This window comes from Canis lupus, chromosome 38, assembly GCF_048164855.1.
Source record: "Canis lupus baileyi chromosome 38, mCanLup2.hap1, whole genome shotgun sequence".
NCBI classification, from domain to species: Eukaryota; Metazoa; Chordata; class Mammalia; order Carnivora; family Canidae; genus Canis; species Canis lupus.
In genome coordinates this window covers 2,519,303-2,538,533 of record NC_132875.1, presented here as the reverse complement: position 1 = coordinate 2,538,533, position 19,231 = coordinate 2,519,303, and the positions used below count along the sequence as shown (strand labels likewise).

The 19,231-nt window shown below is 52.7% G+C and overlaps 2 protein-coding genes and 1 long non-coding RNA gene across 7 annotated transcripts; 2 read left to right on the top strand and 1 right to left on the bottom strand.

The window, feature by feature from the left end:
• The first annotated feature begins 24 nt into the window (after window positions 1-24).
• On the top strand, window positions 25-6,160 carry USF1 (upstream transcription factor 1). Of its 4 annotated transcripts, none has more exons than XM_072814819.1 (11): window positions 25-182; window positions 2,324-2,416; window positions 2,805-2,854; window positions 3,016-3,131; window positions 3,480-3,581; window positions 3,812-4,007; window positions 4,253-4,340; window positions 4,593-4,651; window positions 4,773-4,867; window positions 5,095-5,223; window positions 5,412-6,160. In XM_072814819.1, exons 2-11 carry the CDS (start codon window positions 2,409-2,411, stop codon window positions 5,499-5,501), a joined length of 933 nt encoding a protein of 310 aa, XP_072670920.1. In that variant the 5' UTR covers window positions 25-182; window positions 2,324-2,408; the 3' UTR covers window positions 5,502-6,160. The 4 variants fall into 4 exon arrangements, with proteins under 4 accessions (XP_072670920.1, XP_072670921.1, XP_072670922.1 ...); XM_072814820.1 differs by lacking the exon at window positions 25-182 and adding an exon at window positions 475-781; XM_072814821.1 differs by lacking the exon at window positions 25-182 and adding an exon at window positions 899-1,023.
• A 212-nt stretch (window positions 6,161-6,372) lies between these two features.
• On the top strand, window positions 6,373-8,460 carry TSTD1 (thiosulfate sulfurtransferase like domain containing 1). 2 transcript variants are annotated; one of them, XM_072814826.1, is made up of 4 exons: window positions 6,373-6,510; window positions 7,428-7,550; window positions 8,041-8,203; window positions 8,282-8,460. In XM_072814826.1, the coding sequence occupies exons 1-4, from the start codon at window positions 6,435-6,437 to the stop codon at window positions 8,331-8,333; spliced, it is 414 nt and encodes a 137-aa protein (XP_072670927.1). In that variant the 5' UTR covers window positions 6,373-6,434; the 3' UTR covers window positions 8,334-8,460. The 2 variants fall into 2 exon arrangements, with proteins under 2 accessions (XP_072670927.1, XP_072670928.1); XM_072814827.1 differs by lacking the exon at window positions 7,428-7,550 and having other exon boundaries at window positions 6,406-6,510.
• Window positions 8,461-10,834: 2,374 nt separating this feature from the next.
• On the bottom strand, window positions 10,835-19,047 carry LOC140626922 (uncharacterized). The gene is made up of 2 exons (XR_012025885.1): window positions 18,512-19,047; window positions 10,835-11,184 (listed from the first exon to the last, which is right to left on the bottom strand). It is a non-coding gene; the product is annotated as an uncharacterized lncRNA (long non-coding RNA).
• Window positions 19,048-19,231: the final 184 nt, after the last annotated feature.

The window sequence follows — 19,231 nt, the reverse complement described above, 5'->3', positions numbered from 1 at the left end:
CGCGGGAGCGACCGGAAGTGGGGCGGCTCAGAGGCTGAGGCGGCGGGGCGGGCACTTCCGCCCGTCACCGACATGGCCGCAGGCCGGGAGTGCGCATGAGCAGCTGTCCATGGAGCTCTCCGAGTCCGGGGACGGAGAGCACGGTCCGGGGAGATCCGCGGCGGCGGCGGCGGCGGCGGCCGGTGAGTCGGGGGCCGGCCGCGGGCGGAGCGGGGCCGTGTGCGGGGCTGGCAGGCGGGGCAGGCGGGGTTGCGCTCCCGAGGGCCGGCGGCCTCCCGCGTAGGACGCCTTTGTTTTGCGGGAGGGGGCCGTGCCCGCGTCGTGCCTCCCGCCCCGCCTTGTGGGCCGAGCGCGCTCCCCGCCCTCCTCCGGGCCCGCCGAGCCCCGAGCCCCGAGCCCCGAGCCCCGAGCCCTTCCCGGCCGCCCGGCCTCCAGGCTCGCGGGCTCCCGGGCTCGCGCCGCCGGCTGCGGGGCCTGCGGGGCCTGCGGGAGACGCCGGCCTGGTTCGGGGACTTGGTCGTCCTCCCCTTTGTGTCCAGCCCCACAGCAGGGGCTGTTGCAGGGCCCCCTGCCCCGGCGCGCCCGCCCCCACATCCTGTCCGCGCTTCCGTGTCGCATCCCCCGATGCCCGGGAAATGCTCCCGGATGTCCAGCTAACAGTGCGCAGAGCAGCCCGACCCGGTTGCCGGTGTCCTCAGAGGCTGCCCCTGCTGACAGCCGCGGGCGGTAGAGACGCCCCCCTGCAGGCAGCGCCCGGGCTCCGTAGGTTGAGGATGCACAGGTAGGTGGTGCCGCCTTCCCCAAGGGACTGGGAGCTGCTCGCAGCGTTACTTCCTCCGGACAGTTTCACTTTCAGTTCTCTCTCTCTCTCTCTCTTTTTTTTTTTTGGTTCCCCTTTGTTGTTTTGAGTGCTGGTGGCTTTTTTGGGGTCACTACTTTCCTTCCAAGAAGGCTTCCAAGGCTCCTCCGTTGAAGATTGTTCTTAGGAAAGGTTTTGGGGAGGACCTTCTGGGTACAGACTTGGTAAAAATCGTACTCTTTCGCGCGGCGATGGTTTTGTCACCCTGTTCACTTGTACACGTAGCTGTGTCTCTTTGGAGGAGCCACTTGTCTTCTCAGCTCTTTGTGTTTTCCTTGTTTTCCTGCCCTCTGGCTGGGTGTCAGGGTCCTAAACCGGGCACCTTGCAAATGAGTTCCTTTTCCATTGTCTCTCCTTCCGAAGCTTGAGCCTGGAGTTTTTTTCTCTCTTCTTGCTGAGGTTCAGTTGATTTGGAGTTGTCATGGCAACATTTCAGCAACCGTGTGGTTTTACAGGAAGGCTTGGTGAAGAAAAATAGAAGGGGCTTGAAAAATGAGGCGTTTGGAGTTTAAGGTCTTGAATGACATAAATCTGGATGTCCCAAAGCTGGAGCCCCAGGGGCCACGTAGAATTAGGCCCAAGGGCCACCTATGTTCTTTATGGTTCAGGCAGGTTTCCCCTTCCTGGATTTGAGGACAGAAATTTCTTGGTACACTATGTGGTTGAGAAGCTAGAAGAAGCACCAGGGCGTCCAGTGGTCCTGTGTTTTGTTTTTAAGATTTTTATTTTATTTATTCATGAGGGAAACAGAGAGAGAAAGAGAGAGAGGCAGAGACACCGGCAGAGGGAGAAGCAGGCTCCATGCAGGGAGCCCGACGTGGGACTCGAACCCTGGGTCTCCAGGATCACGCCCGGGGCTCAAGGTGGTGCTAAACCGCTGAGCCACCCCGGCTCCCCGGTCCTGTGTTTTTGATAGTGGTGATCTAAACATGCCTTCTTAACCCCAAAGTCCTGGCCCATCATGACAACTTTTTTTTGAACTTTATTTTTTTTTTAGGATTTTATATATTCATGAGAGATGCACACAGAGAGACAGAGACGCAGGCAGAGGGAGAAGCAGGCCCATCACAGGGAGCCCGATGTGTGTGAGACTGGATCCCAGGACCCCAGGATCACGCCCCAGGCCAAAAGCAGATGTTCAACCACTGAGCCACCCAGGCGTCCCACCATCATTATAACTTTAGTCATGATCCATCCAGAAATACGTTGTTTCTCAGTCTTTAAGTATAAGCATCCCCTCTCCACTGCGACCTGGAGTGATAATAGAGGACCAAGGAACACCATTTGTAGAGTTATTTTTTTTCAACCACTGTAGCCCACTTCTCAGCGCCAGAATGGAGAAAACTGATTGTTCTCTGTAGATTGATTAGATTCTGTTCCTGGCTGGGTCTTCATGGAGCCTAGCTTCTTGAAACAGGCTCTTCAGTTTCCTGGACTTATTGCAAACTCCCTGATTTCTACCAGGACTTAGCACTCAGGACCGTGAGGCAGGAGATTCGAAGACTTCCAAAGAAGGACCAGTTCCTCGGATGAGCCCCCTTACAGAGAGATGAAGGGGTGAGTGAAGAGGAGGTAGGGTCTGGGGCTGGAGGTGGGAGGCCTGGAAGAATGCAGAATGGCTACAAGCACTGGCTCTGGAGTCCAGCAGACCTGGATTCTGGTTTCAGCTCCATCACTTACTAGCTGTGTCATCCGGTCTCATCTACAAAATGCAAGTAGAGCTACTCACCCATTGTGTTGTCCTTAATATTAAACGATAACGCGTGTTAAGTGCTTAGCTCAGTACTACGCACACAGTAAACACTCAGTAAATACTAGCTGCTGCTATTCTCACCTAACTCAGCGTCTGTTGGGAATGCCATTGAGTTTGGAAGCCATAGGTTACTGGGTCAGTGAGCTTTTTATTCACATCTTCCCCTCTTTTTTTTTGTTCCTTCACAAACAGGCAGCAGAAAACAGCTGAAACGGAAGAGGGGACAGTGCAGATTCAGGAAGGTGGGTGGTAGAGACAGACCTGAAACCAGGAGCCCATCCTGGCCTCTCCCTCTCTCCCAGGGGCGCATCTCCTGTGTACCTGGTCCTTCTAAATGACGTGCAGGTGGAACAAGGGGAAAAGGCAGGAACTCGCAGACTTTTCCTTTGCTCTTTTAATTTAGGTGCAGTGGCAACTGGGGAGGACCCAACCAGTGTGGCTATTGCCAGCATCCAATCAGCTGCCACTTTCCCTGACCCCAACGTCAAGTACGTCTTCCGAACTGAGAATGGGGGCCAGGTAAGGGAGGGGGCCAGGTAAGGGAGGGGGCCAAGGGGCTGCAGGTGTCACTTGGGGGTTGGGGTTGCGGGAGGTAATGAACCTGTCAGGGGAGACGTGGCTTGGAGGAGGTGAAGATGTGGACTCCTGTGTGTGGGGGTAAGGGGGGTTGGAGGGCTGGGAGGAGGAGGTTTCGTTGGGGGGCGTCTAGGCTGAAACCTCTGGGGACAGAAGGGGGCTGAAGCTTTGTCTCTGAAGCACTCTTATTCCGGGGCTCTGTCCAAGAGAAGCTTTATGAAAGTCCTGGGGTCCCCAGCATTGACTCTTGTATTTTCTCTCTCCACGTTTCCCTTCCCTCCCTGCTTTTAGGTGATGTACAGGGTGATCCAGGTGTCTGAGGGGCAGCTGGATGGCCAGACTGAGGGGACTGGCGCCATCAGTGGCTATCCTGCCACTCAATCCATGACCCAGGTACCCGGGCCTGGGCTGCCCAGGGGACTAGAGCAAGGTGCAGCTGAACCCGTGAGATAGGGGCGGGGCTAGGAGTGGCGAGGCATCTGGGGCTTCCTTGTTCCAAGGCACTAGATTTTCCCTTTCTGGATGTTTCTCCGTTCTCCCCCGCCCTAGGGACAGAAGCTGCAGCATGGTTCAGTGGGAAGTGTGCCTGACACTGGACTCTGTGTTGTTGTGCCCCTTCCCAGGCCGTGATCCAGGGTGCGTTCACCAGTGACGATGCAGTTGACACAGAGGGGACGGCCGCCGAAACGCACTATACTTACTTCCCCAGCACTGCAGTGGGAGATGGGGCAGGGGGGACCACGTCGGGGAGTACAGCAGCAGTTGTTACTACCCAGGGCTCAGAGGCACTGCTGGGGCAGGCGACCCCTCCTGGCACTGGTGAGCTCCGTGCGGGTGCTGCTGGCTGGAGGGGCTAGGATAGGCTGGGGGCCATGGCTGGGCACGGTGGGCCCTTCCCAGGACCGTTTCATGATCACTAAGACCTGGGCAGGCAGTGAGTCTGGGACTGACCTTCTAGGACGAAGGAGGTCTCTTTTAGAGGAGGATCCTAGGGCCTCGGCCTCAGAGCTTGATGAAGTTCCTAAGTCCCACATCCTGACACAACCGACCCTGCGTCTTCACAGGACAGTTCTTTGTGATGATGTCGCCACAGGAAGTGTTGCAGGGAGGAAGCCAGCGCTCCATTGCCCCCAGGACTCACCCTTATTCCCCGTGAGTAACCCCTGGTCTTTCTCAGTTGCCACGGTGGTCTTTTTTTTTTTTTTATTGGTGTTCAATTTACTAACATACAGAATAACACCCAGTGCCCGTCACCCATTCACTCCCACCCCCCGCCCACCACGGTGGTCTTGATCCCTGCCAACTCCGTGTCCTTCTGCTAACTCCGTGTCCTTCCTTATTCGAGCCTCCAATCTGATTTTTTTTATCTTCCCGGACTCTGGCCACCCTGGGCTCTGTTGTCAGGAAGTCAGAAGCTCCCAGGACGACTCGGGATGAGAAACGCAGGGCTCAGCATAATGAAGGTAGGTACTGTCAGCTGAGATTGGGAACAGCAGGGGTGTCTGAGTGGGAGAGTGTAGGTGGAGTTACAGGGCCTGTGGGGAGTTCTCCCGGAGTCACCTTGTCCCCCCCTGTGCCCCACAGTTGAACGCCGCCGCCGAGACAAGATTAACAACTGGATTGTGCAGCTGTCCAAGATCATCCCAGACTGCTCCATGGAGAGCACCAAGTCTGGCCAGGTCATGGAAAGACCCTGTAGTGGGCAGGATGCCTGAATTCTGTCTCCTGGTATTGTTTCCAGAAATGGTAGAGAGGGCACACGTGGCTTCTCTGTCTGAGGTTCCTGTATCCTTGTGCAATGTTCTCCCACTTAGGGGAAACTGAGGTCTAGAGTGTGGGTGTGCTTTTGGAAGGTGAGCCACGTATCACGTATTTTAGTCCTCATTTCGTTGGCCTTTTCTTGCAGAGTAAAGGTGGGATTCTGTCCAAAGCCTGTGATTATATCCAGGAGCTTCGACAGAGTAACCACCGGTTGTCTGAAGAACTGCAGGGGCTCGACCAACTGCAGCTGGACAACGATGTGCTCCGACAGCAGGTCAGACCCCTCTGCGGTCCGGCCCTCCTCAACTCCATGGCCCACGAGCCAGCTGGGGTCTCCCGCCCCTGCTTTCCGTAGAGGGCTTCGTCCTTTTCCCCCTCCCTAGCGGATGTCTCTGTACATGCAGGGATTTCGCTGTGCCAGCTTTTCTACTCACTGTCTTCATGGCCTCCCTCCCACATCAGGTGGAAGATCTTAAAAACAAGAACCTGCTGCTACGGGCTCAGCTGCGGCACCACGGAGTAGAGGTCGTCATCAAGAATGACAGCAACTAACTGTGGGGACTCGAGGGCCTTAGGCCCTACAGCCCCTTTCCAAGAACTGCAGATAGTCCAGGAGAACGGCTCACCCGTGCCCCTTTCCTTCACCACCCACTTCTGGCGTGGGACCAGGGGGAGCTCAGAAAGCATGGCTTTGAACTGAGGCCCGGTGACAGCAGCGTGCAGTGGTGTGAAACACACGTGGGTGTGCGCTGACAGCCTCGTCCAGTCCCACCGCGCGGCCCCTGAGCCCTCGTGTCCCTCTTCACATGCATGTGCCGTCTCCATGCTGGATACCGGACACAACGTGGGGGCTTGCCCTGTGCTTGCTTCGAGAACCAGCAGAGGGTCTGCTGACAAGTGACGCTCTGGTTGCCCCAGGACTCTGGCGCTCCCACCGGGTCTTCCTCACCCTGGAGCTCAGGTGTGCGCTCGAGGACTCTCGGGAACAGGCTTTCGCGAGAAGTGGGGGAAAGGATGCTTAGCAGCGGCTCCTGCCCCAGGAACAGGAGATGGGCCGGCGGGCGGCCAGGGCCTGTGCGGAAGCCTCTGGAGCCAGGGAGAAGACAGGGGCCCACGTGGGGCCTTCCCCTTGTGGGGATGGTGTTTCTTTTTCTTCCTTTTCTTTCTTTCTTTCTTTTTTTTTTTTTTTAAAGATAAAACGTTCAGAGCCACTGTTGTCTCGTGGTTTTCCTCCTCTGGTCGGTGGGGGCGGAGGGAAGGGAGGCGCCTTGCACTCTGCCCGGGAGGGTTGGGCCAAGGTTAGGGTGGGGCGTGGCCGGGTCCCAGGGGTCCCAGGGCCCCCGTGTGCCGCCCGCCCGCGCGCTGGGCAATCGCTAGACTGGCGAGCGGGCTTCACGGCCCCGCGGAACAGGTGCGGCGGGGGGCGGGGCGGGGCCTTCGCTTCCGGTTCCGGTCCCGGCTCCGGGCTCCCGGAGGGCGGGCGAGATGCTGGCGGCTCCGCGGGGGCGGCCCCGGGCCGCGTTCCTGCAGCTCGCCGTCGCGGCGCGCACCATGGCTGGAGGTACCTGCGGGGCCCCGGGGCCCTCCTGTCCTCGCCGCGGCCCCCGGGAGCGCGCGGCCCGGCCGAGGGGGAGCGGCGGCGCGCGGCTCGCAGGCCCCTGCCAGGTGGGGGGCCGCCAGGTGGAGGGGGCCGCTAGGTGGAGGGGCGCCACCAGGTGGGGGCCGCTAGGTGGAGGGGGCCGCCAGGTGGAGGGGGTCGCTAGGTGGGGGCCGCCAGGTGGAGGGGGCCGCCAGGTGGGGGCCTCTAGGTGGAGGGGGTCGCCAGGTGGAGGGGTCGCCAGGTGGGGGCCGCTAGGTGGAGGGCGTCGCCAGGTGGGGGCCGCTAGGTGGAGGGGGCCGCTAGGTGGAGGGGGCCGCCAGGTGGAGGGGCGTCGCCAGGTGGGGGCCGCCAGGTGGAGGGGCGTCGCCAGGTGGGGGCCGCCAGGTGGAGGGGTCGCCAGGTGGGGGCCGCTAGGTGGAGGGCGTCGCCAGGTGGGGGCCGCTAGGTGGAGGGGGCCGCTAGGTGGAGGGGGCCGCCAGGTGGAGGGGCGTCGCCAGGTGGGGGCCGCCAGGTGGAGGGCGTCGCCAGGTGGGGGCCGGTATAGGTAGAGGGGGCCGCCAGGTGGAGGGGGTCGCCAGGTGGGGGCCGCCAGGTGGAGGGGGCCGCCAGGTGGGGGCCTCTAGGTGGAGGGGGCCGCCAGGTGGAGGGGTCGCCAGGTGGGGGCCGCTAGGTGGAGGGCGTCGCCAGGTGGGGGCCGCTAGGTGGAGGGCGTCGCCAGGAGGGGGCCGCCAGGTGGAGGGGCGTCGCCAGGTGGGGGCCGCCAGGTGGAGGGCGTCGCCAGGAGGGGGCCGCCAGGTGGAGGGGGTCGCCAGGTGGTGGGGGCCGCCAGGTGGTGGGGGCCGCCGCGCCGCCCCAGGCTCTGCTGCCTCCTTCCGCAGCGCCCACGGTCTCGCTGCCTGAACTGCGCTCGCTGCTGGCCGCGGGCCAGGCCCGGCTCATCGACGTGAGATCGCGGGAGGAGGCGGCAGCGGGGACCATCCCGGGGGCGCTCAACATCCCGGGTACGGGACACCGGGGACGCCCGCGCGGGTGGCCTGGGGGGGCTCCCAGGGCGGCGTGGGGGGAGGCACGGGTACGGGGGTCCTTGTTCCCCTGAGGGCCCCCAGCCTCCCCACCCCGAGCCTCCCGGAAGGGCTGGCGGGAGGCGGATCCGGGCCGCGGAACCGGCCCTTCCAGTTTGAGGGGAGAGCGGCGGCGAGGAGGGGGAGGACCCGCTCCTCGGCGCCTGACCTCCCCGGGGCTGCGGGCTGGCGGCTGCGGGGTGGGTACCGGGTACCGGGTACCGCCCGCCGCTCCCCCTCGCTGCCGCGGACGTGGCCCCGGTGCAGCCGCCCGGCCCCTCCCGGCAGCTGGGCCTATCGGGGCCTCGAGGTTGGCCGGGGAGGGGGGGAGGGGTCCCTTGGGGATCGGTTGGGGCCGCGGCCCCAGTGCCTCCAGGCCCCACCTGGGCTCGCCCACCGCCGGTTCCGACCCTGCCTCGCCGCCTCCCAGTGTCCGAGCTGGAGAGCGCCCTGCAGATGGAGCCAGCTGCCTTCCAGGCTTTGTACGCCGCCGAGAAGCCGAAGCTGCAAGAGGAGAACCTCATCTTCTTCTGTCAGATGGGCAAGCGGGGCTTGCAGGCCACGCAGCTGGCCCGAGGCCTGGGATACGCAGGGTATGGGGCAGGGGGCGCCCGCTGGGGGGTGACGCGGCGCCTCCCGGGCCCGCCTGCTCACCTGCTTTGTCTCCACAGGGCTCGCAACTTCGCAGGGGCCTACAGAGAATGGTCCCAGAAAGAAGGTTAGGTAGGAGGCTGATTGCCCCCTGCCCTCGACCCCAGGCCGCCTGACCGGTGACCGGCCGGACGCCTCGGTTGGGCAGGCCTTACAGCGCTGTGAACGCAAAGCATCAAATAAAGAGCACTTAATCAAAGTATTGGAAGCACGTAGTTTGTCAGGTGGGCTGCGAATACTTCTAATCCTAACCTAGAGTTCAGGTCAGCCCTGAATCCTTCTCCAGCGTTGTCTGGTGCCCTCCTACCCGGTGCAACCCTAGATCCCAGCAGTTTCCTGAGACTATGATTCTCCTTTTGTTTTTGGTGGTTTTTTTTTTTTTTTTTTGATTTTTTTTTTATTTATTCATGAGAGACACAGAGAAAGAGGCAGAGACACAGGCAGAGGGAGAAGCAGGCTCCTCACAGGGAGCCTGATGCAGGACTTGATCCTGGGACCCCAGGATCACGCCCGAGCTGAAGGTAGATGCTCACCCGCTGAGCCACCCAGGCACCCCTGATTCTCCTTTGAAAATGATTGTTTTCAGCCCAGGATACACATCAGCATCACCTGGTACCTAAAAACAAAAGAGTGTTTGTGCCGCTTCTCAGATTTGGAATCTTGGGGGTAGGATCTGGGTAGAGTGGTTTTATGAGCCCTTGAAGTGATCTTATGTTTTTTTTTTTAAGATTTTATTTATTTATTTATTTATTTATTTATTTATTTATTTATTTATTTAATTTATTTATTTATTTATGAGGCAGAGACACAGGCAGAGGGAGAAGCAGGCTCCCTGCAGGGATCCCAATGTGGGACTCGATCCCGAGATGAGGCCCTGAGCCAAAGGCAGATGCTCAACCACTGAGCCACCCAGATGTCCCTTATTTGGTATTTTAAACTTTTATTCCTTGAGGTGCCTGACTGGCTCAGTCCATAGAGCATGGAACTCTTGATCTCAGGGGTTGTAAGTTTGAGCCCCATGTTGGGTGTAGAGATTACTTACAAATAAAGTCTTTTAAAAATAAGTAAATCAATAAAAATTCCATTCCTTTATTTGTGGAAGAGAAAGTTGAGTCACAGATGGACCCAGTTTTCTGAATTTTCAAGTTTCTGGAGAAATCCCTTCAGACATGTCCAGCATTCCTTGCCTTTCTCTCCCCTTCTGCCTCCTGCACTGGACTGAGGCCTCACAACTTTTATGTCACAGCCTACCCTGCACTGCCACAAAATCTGCCATTCGTCACGGCTCTCCCATCCTCTCCCTGCACTAACTACAACACATTACTGTCTACACTCAGCTGGGTAGGGCTGGGTCTGCAGATAAATTGAAATATGTGAGTCTAGGCCAAGGTTTGGCAAATGGTAGGTGTCTGTTTTTTCTTCAAATACCCACATCCCGGGGCTGCCCCGGTGGCTCAGCAGTTTAGCGCCGCCTTCGGCCCAGGGCGTGATCCTGGGGACCCAGGATCGAGTCCCACGTTGGGCCCCTGCATGGAGCCTACTTCTCCCTCTGCCTGTGTCTCTGCCTCTCTCTCTCTGTCTGTCTCTCATGAATAAATAAATAAGATCTTAAACCAATACCTACGTCCCTTTGGTTCTCAGACTGATTCGAAGTTCTTCCTGGGGTCTAATTTCCCTCTTAGTTTGTATCTTAACTGTTCTAGTCTTCCCCCCCCCCCCCCGTCCTTCAAGTATTTTAATTTGATTATAGCATTTCTTTATACAATAAAATGTATAATAAAATGCATAGTTAAGTGTCCAGTTCATTGAGTTTTGACAACTGTATGCTCACTGGTAACAACTCTTCTAGTAAGATCTAGAACCCTGCAGTCCCCAGGATTCTTCTGGGGCCCCTTCCCACTCAGTTCCATCCTTCCTGATTTCTATCTTCTATCACCATAAACTAGTTTTTTAGCTCCTTTCCCAGGCCTGCCAACCTACATGATTTGTTTTCTTCTGTTTAGCCGATGGGGGCCAGAGAGGGTCCTGGAAGTAAATCCAGCTGGCCTGCTACACGACCGACCGTGCCCTTGGGCTTGATCATCGTTAAGAGAACATTCCTCTTTTCTCCCTCATTAACTGTTTGGTTCATAATCTTGATAGGCTGTTCCAGCTCATTGCTTTGCCCTGTAAAGTTCTTCCCTTTCCTCATAGCTAACTTTCCACAGGTGAGGCTGGGGACAGAGTCTCCCAGCTTTCTGTCCCTTTACCTTCTGCCTTTCTTTCCAGACTACGTTGGGCTCTTCTCTCCCACCAGACTTTGCAGCAGGTCCTGTTGTCATACCCACCACACTACACTTTTGTTGGTACCCCTCCCAGTCAATTTGAGCTCCTCAAAGACAGGAACTGGCTTGTGGTCACTGACCTGCAGGGCCCCAGAGGAACAGCACGAACTTGGGAGGTGTTGGTTGAGCCTCACCAGTCTGCCATCTTTCAGAATCTTTTAATTTCAGTCTTTTTGAAACATCACTGCCTGAGCAGTCTTAGGGTAGTAGTTTGGGACGCCGAGGCACACCTAAAATAAAAATCTTAAAAAAATAAAAATAAAAACATTTAATCTTATCAGTCAGAGTTGATCATTTATAAGTTCTTGTTGCCTCGTGAGTGGCTCAGGCACATGTCTTGGCCTGGTCTTGTAAGCAATCTGTAGCCTGAATCTGGCGTCACCCTGTCTTTCCAAACGTCTCGTTCAGTGTCTGCCTCCACCAGGCTGGTTCTTCAGTGGCCTAAGTAGACTCGACTCTCTCCTGACCCTGGCATTTGTTCACCATTTCCCCTGTTTGGGAAGCTTCCAGTCTCTTTTTGTTATTACTCTGACTTTCACAAGAATTAGAAGAATGTATTTGGCAGGACACTTGCTGTCTTCATCCAGAGGGCTTTTAAACTGAAGAAAAATGGAGAAAAATAACCAGATAATGTTATATAACTGAATTTCATGAAGGACACGAAAACCAGGAGAGCAGGGGACAAGGTACACACTTAGCATGCTGTGTTAGAACTTCAGTGGCTCTTCGTCTCTTGATTTCATTTTTCTATGGCCCACAGTTCAACCAGAACCTGGCTTAGAAGAGTTACTCCTACAGAGGTGGAATTTTTGTTGAGGTATTTAGTAACTCTCAGGGGGAAAAATGCAAGGGGAGAAATTTGAGAATAACACTGGCGAAGGCTAGCATGTTCTTATGTAACAAGTACATAGTGGTCACCGCCAGTTACATCGTAGCTATTCCAACTCTCACTTTATCTGTAAAATGAGGGTTAAAAAACATTTCTTAAGGGATGCCTGGGCGCCTCAGCGGTTTAGGGCCTGCCTTCCGCCCAGGGCATGATCCTGGGGTCCTGGGATCGAGTCCCACATCGGGCTCCCTGCTTCTCCCTCTGCCTGCTTCTCCCTCTGCCTGCTTCTCCCTCTGCCTGCGTCTCTGCCTCTCTCTCTCTCTCTGTCTCTGTCTCTCATGAATAAATAAAATCTTAAAAAAGAAAAGACATCTCTTTGGGTAGTTGTGGAAGTTTATTAGGATAACATATGTAAATGATGTGCCACGTAGAATGTATGGATTTAGAGACACAGATGTGTGAGTAATAAGCACAAGGAGGTATCTATAATAGTGTAGGTATTTTGAAATTTGGTGGAAGGGGACTTGTACAGGTTGTGGGAATGTGTGTCATATTAAAAAGAAAATATAGGGGCCCAGCGGGGGTTGGGGGGGGAGGCGGGCTCAGGGGTTGAGCATCTGCCTTCAGCTCAGGGTGTGATCCCTGTCCCAGGATGGAGTCCTGCATCAGGCTCCCTTCATGGAGTCTGCTTCTCCCTCTGCCTCTCTCTCTCCCTCCCTCTCCCTCTCTCTCTCTCTGTGTCTCTCATGAACAAATAAATAAAATCTTAAAAAAAAAAAAAAGTGGATCTTAAAGATCCTAAGAGAGTGGATCTTAAAAATCCTCATCACAAGAAAAAGAAAATGTATAACTACATATGATAATAGATATTTACTAGATTTGAGGTTATTTCACACTATAGAAAAATATCAAATCATTGTTATACATCTGAAACTAACATGTTATATGCCAAGTACATATCAATTTAAAAAATACAAAGAATTCTTTCATCATCTTTTTTTTTTTTTTAATTTTTATTTATTTATGATAGTCACAGAGAGAGAGAGAGAGAGAGAGAGAGGCAGAGACACAGGCAGAGGGAAAAGCAGACTCCATGCACCGGGAGCCCGACGTGGGATTTGATCCCGGGTCTCCAGGATCGCGCCCTGGGCCAAAGGCAGGCGCCAAACCGCTGCGCCACCCAGGGATCCCTCTTTCATCATCTTAAAGTGGGGAACATATTTTTAACTTTGATTCAAAATTTAGAAGCCGTTAGAGAAAAGACTGATAAATACAAAACAGGCAATTGGAAGCCTTCTACCTGCGTGGCAAAGACAGACAAATATCACACAAATCGAGTCAGAAGACAAAAATAGCCAACTGGGGGGAAATCAACTGAGAGTATATGCAAAGGTCTAATTCCTGAATATATAAAGAGCCCTTACAAATGGATAAGTAAAAGACAACTACCAATAAAAAGTAAGCAAAATAAAGGAAGAGACAGTTCACAGAATACACAGGACTTAAAGTTAGGGGGTGATCAGTTTGAGATACACAAAACTAATCCGAAGGCGCCTGGTGGCACAGTCAGTTAAGCGTCTGCCTTGGGCTCAGGTCTTGGGATGAGGCCTGGCATCATGACCTCAGGCTCTGTGCTCTGTGGGAGCTTGCTTCTCCCTCTCCTGCCAGCCACTTCTGCTTTTGTGACCATGCTCTTGCTCTTTCTCTCTCTCTCTGTCACATATATAAATAAAATCTTAAAAAAACAAAGAAAGAAACTCTGATGTTGACTATGCCCTATTTACAATGAATAGTTCTTTGCAGTCATCACAGAGTTTCAAAAATAAAACTAAGCAACTAAGCTGAGGTTTTAATTCACATTAATCAGATTAGCAAAATTGAAATGTTTGATAAGCACTCTTTCGCAAGACTATGGGAGAGTAGATATGCCAATAGATCATGTAAATATAAATGGGAGCGGGGGACTGTTTGTCAATATCTGCACTACCCTTGACCCAGTATTCACGTTTCCGGAGATTTATCTTACGAAGCAGCTTCCATTGATGTGAAATGATAGCTGTGCATGTTTATTCATTTCATGACCTATGTTAGCAGAAGACTGGAAGCAATCCAGGTGTCTCTAAGTTAAAACTGGCTACATAAACATTATAAGCATACAGCAGAACATTAGGTAACTGTAGAAGAGAATGAGGAAGTTCTCCATGTCCTCAGGAGGAGACTCCAAGATGCACAGTTACATGATAAAAAAAAAAAAAATGTACTGTGCTATCTTTTGCATAAAGAAAAAAAAGCAAGATGATATGGAGATGCGTGTTTGTATATCCACACATTTATTTATGTATTTGCTTACTTATTTATAATTGCTTATGGTTAGCAAAAAAGAAACACTGGAAGGACAGAGAACTAGGAAAAACTATTAAGAGATGCAAACCTCTTTAGAGTCCTTGCTGCTTTCTCTACCTACTTAGGAAAAACCCAACTATGGTCAAACCCAACTAACCACTTACTCTTTCATGCAATCAAACAGCTACGGGATAAAATTTGCACCAGTTTGGCCTTTCCCCAAGTTTATATCCATTGTTTACACAGCTCACCAGCACTAGCTAGCGTGTTCAGTTTTTTTTTTTTTTTTTTTTTAAGATTTTATTTATTTATTCATGAGAGACACAGAGGCAGAGGGAGAAGCAGGCTCCCTGCAGGGAGCCTGATGAGGGGGGAGGGGGAGGGAGGGAGGGAGATCATGCCCTGAGCCAAAGGCAGATGCTCTACCGCTGAGCCACCCAGGTGTCCCCCTACTGTGTTCAATTCTCACCTCCACTTCTTCCCACCCTGAATTTATTTTTTTTAACACAACCTCAAGATTTCATTGTCTTCATAATAAAATAAAATAGGAAACTTAGACCTGGATCACTGGCCTCTTCCTCTTCTTATCTCCCAATTCAAAATGCTCCCATCTCCTAATAGCCAGCATTCTCTGAGATCTGCAGTTGGGCTCAACACATTCAAGCCTCGGTGGGATCTTCTTTGTAGAAGGCTTTTATTGGAAAATGAGCTTCATCTGCCCTCCATGGCCACTCTGCTTCCTGCGTGATGCTGCTTCCCTGAGCCTATGGAGTATCTTTAGCCTTTCTCACTCTGTGTCACTTTGTGGGCTGGTGCTCATCACACTTGTCACAGAAAGTCTAGCAGGTTCTAGGAATGCTCATATTTGCGAGAGTGCTATCTGTGCAGAAGGCTCTCCCCACTCTTTCAATCTCCTGAACTTCCTTTTCCCTCTTCACTCTTTCCTAGTGACTTTGCCTTACATTTCCCTGAGAACAGAAATCAATCCTCTTCCCATGAACAGAGGAACTAGCTGTGTCATGCACTTCCCTCTTGTTGCAGAGGATGGGATGGTTAGCTCTGCCTCCTTTTAATGTTCAACTTGAATGTCCCATCTCCTCTCTCCTCAAGAACTTGGTATTGCAACTGTCCCCTCTTTCTCATGATTCTTTTTTTCTGTGATTATTTTTTTCTTTTTGCTGGATCATTGCTATTGGCTGGCATACAGTGTTTCCATGCAAACAAAACACCTACTCTGACTTCCTCTAACTACCCTGTGGGCTGCTGCTCCTTTTCTCTGTTGTCCTCCCAGCAAAATCTGGGTTGAACCGTCTGTAGTCACTTTCTTTCTTCCTTTCAGATTTTATTTATTTATTTGAGAGAGAGAAATCGAGAGAGCAGGCGTGGAGGGGGAGCGGCCTACTCCCTGCTGAGCAGGGAGCCCCAATGCAAGGCTTGATCTCAGGACCCCAGAATCATGACCTGAGCTGAAGACAGGTGCTTAACTGACCAAGCCACCCAGGTGCCCCTATATCACTGTCTTTATTTCCTTAATTTATATTCTCTCACCCTACTCCATGCAGGTTTTATTGCCTATCCCACTACTCCATGGAAACTTCCTTTTTTTTTTTTTTTTTAAAGATTTATTTATTTACAGAGAGCGAGAGACACAGGTAGAGGGAGAAGCAGGCTCCATGCAGAGAGCCCGATGTGGGACTCCATCCCAGGACCCTGGGATCACACCCCAGGCTGCAGGCGGCGCTAAACCGCTGCGCCACCGGGGCTGTCCTGAAACTTCTTTCAAGATAATCCATAAATGGAAAAAAAAAAAAAAAAAGAAAAAAGAAAAAAAAATCCATGAATGACACATGAGAATTAGTCAACAGATATAGGTGACCCTAGGTTTTGGTGGTGACTCAGTTGGTTAAGTGCCTGCCTTTGGCTCAGGTCATGATCTTGGGGTCCTGGGATGGAGCCCCACATTGGGCTCCCCGCTCAGCAGGGAGTCTGCTTTTCCCTCTTCCTCTGCCCACACCTCCCCCCCTCCCACCGTTGGTGCTCTTTCTCTCAAATACTCTTTTTTTTTAATAAATAAAATCTTTAAAAAAAACCTGTAAGATTTGTGCCCACTTGGGTTACACACACCCACCCACTCACCCACCCACACACACACAAAGACTACAAGAAATAAATGTCAATGACAATGGGATTTATAAACTTACCACTTACGCAAGCAACTTTATGGGAAAAGGAACCTGGAGAATATCAAATCATTTGCATGCTCCAAAATTACTTTCATGTTTCATACTTGTATACACAAATATTTTGTACAGAAATAACTAGGATGCATACTATCTGTATTTACTTTTTCTCATTTAATATTAACCATTGACATTATTTTGATGTTCACTTTTCTATGTTAATATTTTACTTTCAAAGCAAAAAGTAAGGGTAGCCCGGGTGGCTCAGCGGTTTAGCGCCTGCCTTCGGCCCAGGGCGTGACCCCGGAGTCCTGGGATCGAGTCCTGCATCGGGCTCCTTGCATGGAGCCTGCTTCTCCCTCTGCCTGTGTCTCTGCCTCTCTCTCTCTCTCTCATGAATAAATAAATAAAATCTTAAAAAAAAAAGCAAAAAGTATGAAATTAAATACGGTTAAAAGCAAATGCACTTTAGTTAAGAAACAACTGTACAAATACAGGATGTGAGAGACTTGACTTAATAGTAGTACGAGTGAAAATAAAGGCTTGTGGGTTTTTTTTTAATAAAGATTTTATTTATTGGGATCCCTGGGTGGCGCAGCGGTTTGGCGCCTGCCTTTGGCCCAGGGCGCGATCCTGGAGACCCGGGATCGAATCCCATGTCAGGCTCCCAGTGCATGGAGCCTGCTTCTCCCTCTGCCTATGTCTCTGCCTCTCTCTCTCTCTCTCTGTGACTATAATAAATAAATAAAAATTTAAAAAAAATAAAGATTTTATTTATTTATTCATGAGAGATACACAGAGAAAGACAGAGACACAGGCAGAGGGAGAAGCAGGCTCGGTATGGGGAGCCTGATGCGGGACTTGATCCCAGGACCGCAGGGATCAGGACCTGAGCCGAAGGCAGATGCCCAACCAGTGAGCCACCCAGGTGCCCAAGGCTTGTGGGTTTTCGTTTGCCACAAGGTGACTATAACTAACTCAGTGGTGCGATATGGCTGTTGTATCTGTGAATGCGTTCTTGTGCTATAAATGCAGATGATGGAAACAGCCATCATGGCAGTGCTTAACATGGACCGTGCTATGCTAAGAATATGATGTGTGTTATATTATTTAGGCCTTGTTTTGCTGGAAGGTATTACTGTCATCATAACTACCTTCTGGATGCAGAAGTTTTCAGAGAGATGTGAGCTGGCCAAGGACTAGCTAGAAACTAGAAACTAGGGGGACAGGATTTGAATTCAGATCTGTCCATCTCATGGAGAGATGATTTCTCCAGTGCCTGGTTCAGATCTTGGTTCAGTAAAAAACAAGAGATTATCTCTGGGCAGAGGGTGGGTTGTGAAGGGGGTGTGGGAGGCTTGTGAAACCATACCAGATGAAGACTCTTTGAAGGATTTAAAGATGTTTAGCTTGGAGAAGGAAAGACTTAGAAGGCTCATAATAAGAATCTTAAAATATTCAAAGATAGGGCTGTCATTGGCAAAGGATAATGAGATTATTTTGTGTAACTCTGGAGAGCAGAGGTAACCAAGAAGCAGATTCCAGAAAGGATATTTTAACAGTTAAAGAGTTGTACAAAAAGCAGAATGGGGGGATCCCTGGGTGGCTCAGCGGTTTGGCACCTGCCTTCGGCCCAGGGCGTGATCCTGGAGTCCCGGGATTGAGTCCCACATCGGGCTCCCTGCGTGGAGCCTGTTTCTCCCTCTGCCTGTGTCTCTGCCTCTCTCTCTGTGTGTCTCTCATGAATAAATAAAGTCTTAAAAAAAAAAAAAAAAAGAAAAGAGTTTCAACAGAGGCTGTCTCATCTCTCTGTGGTTGTGTGGACCTCCGGCACACACATGTAGGGCAGGAGGCTGTAGGGCAAGAGGATGATCTAAATAATCTCTAAGATAACCCTTTCACCTAAAAGACTTCTGGTCAGTGTTGGAGCTCCTTTTACCTCTTGCCCAAGCTCCCCCATCTTGAAGTTTTCTCTGACACTCACAGCCCCCAGTGATTTGTTCCTTCTCCTGGCTCTTCCTTCCCCTGGTATCTGCCTTTCTCTTCAAGGTGTTACATTCCCTTGAGGGTAAAGAACAGAACTTTGCACATGGCAGGTACTCAAGTACTTGTTTCCATTTAGTAACACGAAGTTTCTTTCGGTTACCTATTGTCTCGTTTCCTGAATTAGTCTTGGAAGTGGATTAGAAGCCTTCTGAGGTCAGAGACTATGGTTTCCATTCATCTGTATTCCCCAGCAGCACCACCAGGTGCTTGATAGCCATCGCTTTATTTATTTATTTTTTATTTATTTATTTATTTATTTATTTATTTATTTATTATTTATTTTTATAAGATTTATTTATAAGATTTATGTAATTATTCGAGAGGGGGGAGTGCACAGCAGGGAGCCCCATGCAGGACTCATCTCCCACCCCAGGATCACGACCTGAGCCGCAGGCAGGTCCCCAACCGCCAGGCGGCCCAGGCGGCCCGCTAAGCGGAGCGGAACCAGAAGCGGGCCTTAGGCGCCCCCAGAAGTGGACCCAGGACAGAGAGCGAAAGTGCGAGAACCCCGAGGTCCAGGAACACTACCGTTTTGCATAAAGGAGCGGACTCCTCGCTTGCAATGAGATAACAACGTTCAGGAAGCTTTCCCCACAGGCAAGGGCAGCTGAAATGGAATCATTGTAGGTTAAGGCTAGCAGTAGGGTGACGAGCGTGCGTTTCGATGAAAAAGGAGACGATCCTATACATGCTAACAGGAAGCTCAGGAGTAACAGTCTGTGGCCGGAGGGGCTTGACACGCAACCGTTAGTCCCCGAGAGGAGAGACCATTCTGGAAGGCAGGGCTCCGCGGCGGATCGAAGGTGCGGAGCGGGAGGCAGACCAGCCCCGCCGGGGGATGTCACAGGGCATCCGTCCGGAGGTCGGCGTCTACCACCTGGGTGCGTCCGTGCACACGCGGGGTGGCGCTGAAAGTTCTTGGGAGGATGGACTCCTGCGTCGCCCATTCGGGGGTAGAGGGCTCCCTCCCCTCGCCCCGTCCCCCCTGCGGCGCCCCCCGAGGCTCCGCGCTGCGGGCGGGGGCGGGGCCCACGCGGTCGCGGCCAGGTAGCCCTCGACGCCCCGGGCGGTCTCGCGGCGCCGCCCCCGCCTCCGTGCAGGTGGTCCCCTCGGCCTCCGGGGGGAGCTCAGGGCGCAGCCAGTCCGCGGGCCCCTGCTTCAGGCTCGCCGCCCAATCAGGGCGCCCTCACCTGCCGCAGGTGAGCCTGCTCCGCCGACGCCGCGGGGCCCCGGCCAATCGGAGGCGGC

What these genes read in the sequence shown, in the direction of transcription:
- TSTD1 (XM_072814826.1), top strand. Translation starts at nt 6,435, where the DNA reads ATGCTGGCGGCTCCGCGGGGGCGGCCCCGGGCCGCGTTCCTGCAGCTC. An exon ending in GGCGCGCACCATGGCTGGAG is followed by an intron (nt 6,511 to 7,427) that starts GTACCTGCGGGG and finishes CTCCTTCCGCAG; the next exon opens with CGCCCACGGTCTCGCTGCCT. An exon ending in CGAGGCCTGGGATACGCAGG is followed by an intron (nt 8,204 to 8,281) that starts GTATGGGGCAGG and finishes TTGTCTCCACAG; the next exon opens with GGCTCGCAACTTCGCAGGGG.
- USF1 (XM_072814819.1), top strand. An exon ending in GAACTGAGAATGGGGGCCAG is followed by an intron (nt 3,132 to 3,479) that starts GTAAGGGAGGGG and finishes CCCTGCTTTTAG; the next exon opens with GTGATGTACAGGGTGATCCA. An exon ending in CAGGGCTCAGCATAATGAAG is followed by an intron (nt 4,652 to 4,772) that starts GTAGGTACTGTC and finishes TGTGCCCCACAG; the next exon opens with TTGAACGCCGCCGCCGAGAC.